Source organism: Zalophus californianus, chromosome 11 (genome assembly GCF_009762305.2).
Source record: "Zalophus californianus isolate mZalCal1 chromosome 11, mZalCal1.pri.v2, whole genome shotgun sequence".
Classification (NCBI taxonomy): Eukaryota; Metazoa; Chordata; class Mammalia; order Carnivora; family Otariidae; genus Zalophus; species Zalophus californianus.
Window position 1 is genome coordinate 20382579 of NC_045605.1, and position 7370 is coordinate 20389948.

General features: G+C 50.1%; 1 protein-coding gene across 1 annotated transcript; it reads left to right on the forward strand.

Moving 5' to 3' along the window:
* The first annotated feature begins 382 nt into the window (after window positions 1-382).
* PANX3 (pannexin 3) lies at window positions 383-7370 on the forward strand. Its single transcript, XM_027577789.1, has 4 exons — window positions 383-648; window positions 1838-1980; window positions 4445-4659; window positions 6187-7370. Exons 1-4 carry the CDS (start codon window positions 468-470, stop codon window positions 6824-6826), a joined length of 1179 nt encoding a protein of 392 aa, XP_027433590.1. The 5' UTR covers window positions 383-467; the 3' UTR covers window positions 6827-7370.

Sequence of the window (7370 nt, forward strand, 5' to 3'; positions counted from 1 at the left end):
TGGGGGCCCCACTCCCACCCTAACCACAAAATGAGGGCCTTCAACAGATTTAAGCAATGTCCACCCAAATTCCACACCAATTACATGGGGGGCCCTGGCTCCACAGCCCTCCTTCTCGCCACCACCCCACCAAAAATACTTTATTAATGAGAGGGCAGCATAAAGCCACGGGGCTCCATCTGCTCAGGGACAATCCAGAGAGAGCAGCCTGGCACCAGCCCCGGCTGACGCCCGACCCTCCTCCAGTGAGGACCCACTAAGCTATGCCTCCCTCTAATTACCAGATGCCTGGCTCAGGGCCTGGCCGGTTATTTAGAGAACCAGTGCCTGCTTCTAGCACAGATCCCTGCGAGGCTGGGGCTGCAGGCACTGTCCGCTCAAAGCCAGCTGCCTGAAGCGGCCATCTCCCCACACCACTGTCCTGGGACCCTTCCTGCCACCACCGCACCCCGAAGGTCCCTGGCACCATGTCGCTCGCGCACGCAGCTGCAGAATACATGCTGTCAGATGCTCTGCTGCCCGACCGCAGAGGCCCCCGCCTCAAAGGACTGCGCCTGGAACTTCCCCTGGACCGCATGGTCAAGTTCATAGCTGTGGGCTTCCCCTTGTTGCTGATGTCCCTGGCATTTGCCCAGGAGTTCTCCTCCGGTAAGTGGCCTCCAAGACCCAGTGTACGAGAGACCCCGCTTTGTTTCCTTCTGTGCCTGGGCTCTGAAGTGAGACAGCTCCCACATTGTCCAGCTTTTGTGACTCTGGCCTGGGCATTACCCAAAAGGCAGGCGATGTAGGGGTTAAGGGCACCAAGAGAGCAGAGGCACCGAAAATTTTGAAAGTCATTTCCCAACTTTTGTAATAAAGTTATTTAGCTTAAAGCTCGGTATTTCATATATTTTATGCATTGCAATAAAATAAACTTTTATTTTGATTTTCATATGGATGAGAGAGATTGGAGTTCCATGTTTTCAGGACACAGGACCGCTAACGGTCCTAGTCAGCCATGCTTTAGACGAGTCTCTTACCATCTCAGCCTTCTCCTTCTCTCCCCCTCCAAGGCTTCCGACTTGAGGACATATGTTAAGAGCCTGACATATCATACGTGCTAAATAAATCCATTCCTTCTTCTCCACAGACTGTGGCCACACACACAGACATGAACAAACACGTACATCTGCTGTTCTAGGCACTAGATTAACTCAGCAAATTTCCTCTGTTAAAGAAAAGGTAGACTTCCTGAGAATTGGGATTTCTGACTTTCTTTCCTGGCTATGCGATTAGCTTCCTATGTTTCCCAACGAGTTATATCAACCTTGCACTGCCTCTTCATTCACCCACAAGATGGAGAGAACCATTGGTTCCCATTTCTTTCTCGCTCTAGAGAATGACGGAAAAACAAAACTCTCCCCCGACCGAGCCCACTATCCTTTCAGCACAACCTGCTCACCCTTTCTCTTGATGTGGGCGCAGAAGCCCAGGCAATTAACCCTCTAAAGTTTAGAACCTAGAAGATGTCAGTCCTCTCAGGAAGGTCTCACCCCCAAACCCAGGAGTGTGGGGCACCCCCACTGCCTGCGTGTCTGGGAGTCCAGGGGGAGCTCCGAGAGGAAAGAACCCATGTCAAAGGCCAGTCACATGGGCAGGCCTGAGCCAAACAGACCTGTGGTGACTTGGCCATGCGGCCCCCAGAAACTGGGGCCTAGGATGGAGAAAGTGCCTGCCAGAGACAGAAATTGGCAGAGCTGTGGAGGCAACCCCTGGAAGGCTCTCAGCTGGGTGATCCCTGGGTCCCCATTCCTCCGCTCCAGCTCTGGGCTGCTTCCAAGCTGTGTTCCTATTCCAGGGCCTCCCATCCGCTGCTTCTGTCCCAGTAACTTCAGCATCCGGCAGGCCGCCTATGTGGACAGTTCCTGCTGGGACTCGCTTGTTCACCACGAACTGGATGAGCTGGGCCAGCACAAGATGAAGTCCCTGTGGCCTCACAAGGTAAGGTGGGCTGGGCTCCATCCGGCCACTGCGGGGCGGGGCGGGGCGGGGCAGGCCAGAGCCACATCATTGTCTTCTCTCTGGTCTCTTCACCACCCCGCCCCCTGCTTTTTTATTTTCATCATTGACTCTCATGTTTCTTCAAGTGTCCGGTGATCTTTGGTCGCCCACTTTTATCTGATTGGAAGCTTCGTGCCTATGGGTAAGGCTGGCTGACCAGCCTTCTGATTACAGTGAAGGCTTTGGGCCATTTCATTGGGGAAACCTCAAGTATCAGTGTGTGTAATCCTTTCTCTTAGGCCGGTCCCCAAGAAGAATCACTGGACCCTTAATCTGTGCAAAGGGGTCAGGGGGCAGTGGGTACTAAGCTCGGCTGCCAACCCTCTAGGAACTCAGCTGTGGGTCTCAGCACCTAGTGAATACTAGGTGAACTAATGCAGTTCTCAGTGCTGTTCCCCTGTCCTCAATGGAGCCAAGTGCAAAAGCTCTTTGGTTTAAGGTTTCCAAAGAGTGAACCACAAGCCTCTGCCAGGGGATGGAAAGGGCAGTCGCTTGATCAGTGCGTCATGTTACAGGGAGGATCGGTGGGTCTGTTTTTTCAATACTCCTGTTAGCAGCCCCACCTATACCCCCATTTTCAGAGGTACCTCATATCTGCAGTTCCTGGGTCTTTCCAGCTCTGTGTTGCAAAAACAGCTGGCTTGGCCTGCCTCAACTCCCATCCTGCCCACGGGCCACTGTTTCCTAGCATGCTACTGCTTTCCAGCTTGCAACATTTTATGGCTCTTGTCTCCTGTTTTCCTTGTCCTGATAGAATTAGGTCTTTTTTTATCCCCTTATTGTCATTCTTGTGGGGCTTCAAGAGGGAGAAGTCATCATGGGTGTCCAATTCACGATGTTGAATCGGAACTCACTCATGACATTTTCCAGTTATGACAGTTTACAAGGCCTCCAAAGGCCGCACAGGTCTGGGACTCAGACAAAACCAGAGACTTAATGGAAAGAGTTCATGGGGGTCTCTGTCACTGGAAGTGTTCAAGTGGGACCCAGACGGCAACAAGGTCAAGATATTGCAGATGGGATTCAAATGGCAGAAAAGAGTTAAACGGTCTGTCAGGATCGCCTGAGTGCTCTTTATACCCAGATTCCCTGGCTCCACTTCAAACCCACTGAAACAGAATCTCTGGGGGTGAAGTTTATTTTCAAGAAATGCCATTTCTTGAACAGGAATGAAAAGGTCCTGATTTTCTCGAGTGGACTGGTATAGTTGTCCTAACCTGTCTCTGGTGTTTAGTTCAGAAACACACACACACCTTTTTCTTCTCTATCTAGCTGCCACCAAATATGCATCCTCCCTCTTTTTCTTCAAACTCTCCTCTAATATAAAAAGCATCCCTGCTTCAAGAAAAGCCATAGTCAAGTAGCCTTTAAGGGAATAAGCCCCAAAATCAGACTGCCTAGTTCCCGATCCTGCTCCCCCACCCACGAGATGCGTAACCCTGGCCAGGTCACATAACCTTCTCGTGCTTCAGTCTCCTTGTCTGTAAGATAGAGATATTAATAGTGCCTGCCCGGCAGCATCCTCCTGATGATCAAAAGAAATATGCATGTGAAGTACCTAGCACAAATGTAGCTTCAAAAAGCTTATAACAAGTAGAGTTTTTACTGTGGCCAAAATAGTGGCTTATCTCAAGTAGCATATCGTCTAGTTGAGAACACAAGACTCCCACACACGTCAATGTCAGCTTGCGTACATGCATAACAGAAGTAGCCCCCAACGAATCCCAAGGCAGTCCCTGAGGGTGTCGTTTGGCATGACCACGACTGCAGAGATGAAAGGACCACTGCACAGGAGAGGAGTCAGGGAAGGCATGGAAGATGTGGGATTTGACCTCCTCCCCTCAGCAACGCTGGGGTCCCTGGCTGGGCTTTGAAAGCTAACAGACTCTGGATGCCTAGCAATAAGAACTTGGAGCAGTCAGAGAAAGAGAGGTTGATGGAGAATGAAGATTGAGGATGAAGGTCGCTCTCCCCCTAAGATGCGACGCCGTGACCACAGTTGGCCGTGATCTCTGGTTAGCGACCCAGGCTAACACTCATAGGGAATGGGGGGTGTGTTCTCATGTTCTCTCTCTGCCCCCTTCTCCCCCGCTCTCTCCTTCCTTCCCTCCCTCTGTCCTTCTCCCTCCCTTTGCCCTCCCCGGGGTCCTCCACACCTACACAGACTCCAGATCCGAGGAGTGGAGCTGGGGAGCAGAGAGATCCACCATCCCTTCTCCTCTGGGCTTCACTATATTCAGCCAAGTCGCAGAGAGCCTTAAGTCCTGGGCCTGTGGTGGCTCATTCCCCACACTGCCTCCCCTTTCTGAGGCAGGAAGCAGGGAATGAGAGCCCCTCACTCAGAGCTCTCTCTACAAGGCCCCTGCACCCTGGTCTCCCTCCTCAGCTCACTCTCGCCCCACAGGCCCTCCCCTACTCCCTGCTGGCCCTGGCTGTGGTCATGTACCTGCCCGTTCTGCTGTGGCAGTACGCGGCGGCGCCGGCCCTCAGCTCAGATCTGCTCTTCATCATCAGCGAACTGGACAAATCCTATAATCGCTCCATCCGCCTGGTGCAGCACATGTTGAAGATCCGGCAAAAGAGCTCAGACCCTCACGTTTTCTGGGATGAGCTGGAGAAGTGAGTGGCCTCTTCCACCCCTTTCTGAAGGACTCAGCTGCACGTTAACATGATATCATTGCAGGGTCATCTTTAAACTCTCCTCTGTACCACCCTTCTCAAGAATCCAAAGTGTTTAACACACCATCTCACTCACTTTCTATCATTTCTCTACAGCGAGGACAGAAAGGACTCTTCCTTAGTTGACAGATGAACACCCCAAGTCACAAAGGGACTAATGTCTCTAATGTACCACTTCCATATACCATTCCCCCCGCTCAAACCCTCTCCCCCTCCGTGCCTCCAGAAAAAGACCCAAATTCTCCCAACTATTTTTCCAAGGCCTTCTACACACTGTCACCAACTACTTTTTCACGCCTCCGACCACCAAGTGACAGAGACCTCCCACTCCACCCAGGCAGTCTCCTCCTCTGCTCCTGAATAACCCTTCATTCACTGAAGCATTCATGAATCCTTTACTGCATCCCAGGTGCTGTTCTGGGTGCTTCGGACCCATCAGTGTGTGCTGTGTGTTGGGGGCAGGGGTGGGGAGGAGACAAAGCTACCCCTACCCATAGGGGGCTCACATTCTACCTAGGGGAAACAGACAACAAATAAACAGACACGAAAGCAAATTACATGGCAGAAGATAAGTGGTATGAAGGGGAAAAAATGTAAAGCTGGGCGAGGGGGTCAGCAAAGCTGGAGGGTGGTGGAGTAGTGCAGTTTTAAGTCGGGCGGCCAGGGGACGCCCCACCAAGAGAAGCGTTGAGCTGAGGCTTGAACCGTATTCTGTCTCGTGTTTGTACACATGCTTTTTCCTCTGGAAAAAGCTCCTCTCCCATCTGTCTTTCTGAACTCCATCTACCTCTTGAAGGCCATCTCTAAGACAGTATTCTCTGTAAAGGTTTCCGAACAGTTTGGTCCATGCCATTACCTCTCTCCTAACTTTAACAACACCATGGTTTGTAGCCATCATTTTAGCCACAAATCAAGCATGATTTTTATTTCCTATTTGCACATCTTATCTGCCTCTTCCCCACAAGCCAGACCGTAAGCGTACGGACCGTAAGACCGTAACATGTGCCTGAACACGACAGGTCTCAACAAATACCTGTTAGCATGTTTATTTTTATAAAATAGGTGAATTGGCCTAAAAATCATCCACACAGTATACAGACCAAGAACCAGAATGTGGCTATCTAGACTCCCAGTCCAGTGCTAATTCAATAAGCCTATTGCTTCCTAAGGATCCCATTCTAGCTTGAAGCTTTAGTCTGCTTTGTTGGGCAGAAATCAAGTGTGACCATCGGTTATTCACTGATCAGTCACTGGGTTGACCACATTGCACCCATTAGTTGGAGAATGAAGATCTATTCACACACCTCTTTGGGGAGAGGAGTGGTTATGCTCAGGGAAGGCAGATTTCCATGTGAGCCAAGAACGCTACCTCGGATGCACAGATTCCATTACGTCCCCACATGGCTCTCTCAGGATATGGTTCTAGATGGTCTCTCCTAACCCTGCCTCCCTTCTTCCCCTGCCCAGGGCACGGAAAGAACGGTACTTCGAATTCCCCTTGCTAGAGCGGTACCTGGCATGCAAGCAGCGCTCACATTCCCTAGTGGCTACCTACCTGCTGAGGAACTCCCTCTTGCTCCTCTCCACCTCAGCCATCTACATGTACCTTGGCCACTTCCACCTGGATGTCTTCTTCCAAGAGGAATTCAGCTGTTCCATCAAGACAGGGCTGCTAAGTGGTGAGACCCACATGCCCCATCTGATCACGTGCAGGCTGACCTCTCTGTCAGTTTTGCAAATTGTCAGTCTCTCCAGTATAACAATATACACCCTGTTGGTTCCAGTGATAATATACAACCTCACACGACTATGTCAGTGGGACAAACGACTACTATCCATCTATGAGATGCTCCCAGCTTTTGATCTCCTCAGCAGAAAGATGCTGGGATGCCCCATCAATGACCTCAATGTGATCCTTCTTTTCCTCCGAGCCAACATCTCTGAGCTCATCTCTTTTAGCTGGTTGAGTGTCTTATGTGTTTTGAAGGACACAACCACCCAGAAGCACAACATTGACACAGTGGTCGATTTCATGACATTATTGGCTGGCTTAGAACCCTCAAAACCTAAACATCTCACCCACCGAATAGGTGATGAAAACCCTTAGTTAAGAAACCATGGAGCAAGAAATTTTGTGGAAAGTAAAACTCTCCCTCCTTCTTCACAAGCCTCACACACTAATGTACAAAAATACCCACTTTAGAAATGCTAAGTGTGGATTCAGCTGAATCATACATCCTGTATTATGTTTTCCTAAAGGTGAGAAGATAAAATCAACGCATGAAAACAAATCTGTAAGTTAGAGCTGAAGAGTCAAAGAACTAAAAAAATTAGGTCTAGACATCCTACGAGGATAGGGGAAAAAAACACTAAAACTAAACTAAAAGTCTAGACATTCTACAAAGAGAGAAAGTTCTAAAGGCTATTTATGGAGGCAGGTTGTTCTCTGTATATTTACTCCATGGCCCTTCTAGGATGCACACTCAGCTTAACCCAAAGAGCATGTGGGGCAATCTGCCAAGTGAATAAAAACGTGAAATCCCTGTAAACCCTGTGGTGTGGCCTGAAATCCTAGGAACTTGCCAGCTTGCTTCGTGGAAGTCACTGACCCTGCCCAGACCCTGTGGCGGCCCGCAGAGTGGGCCAGAAGA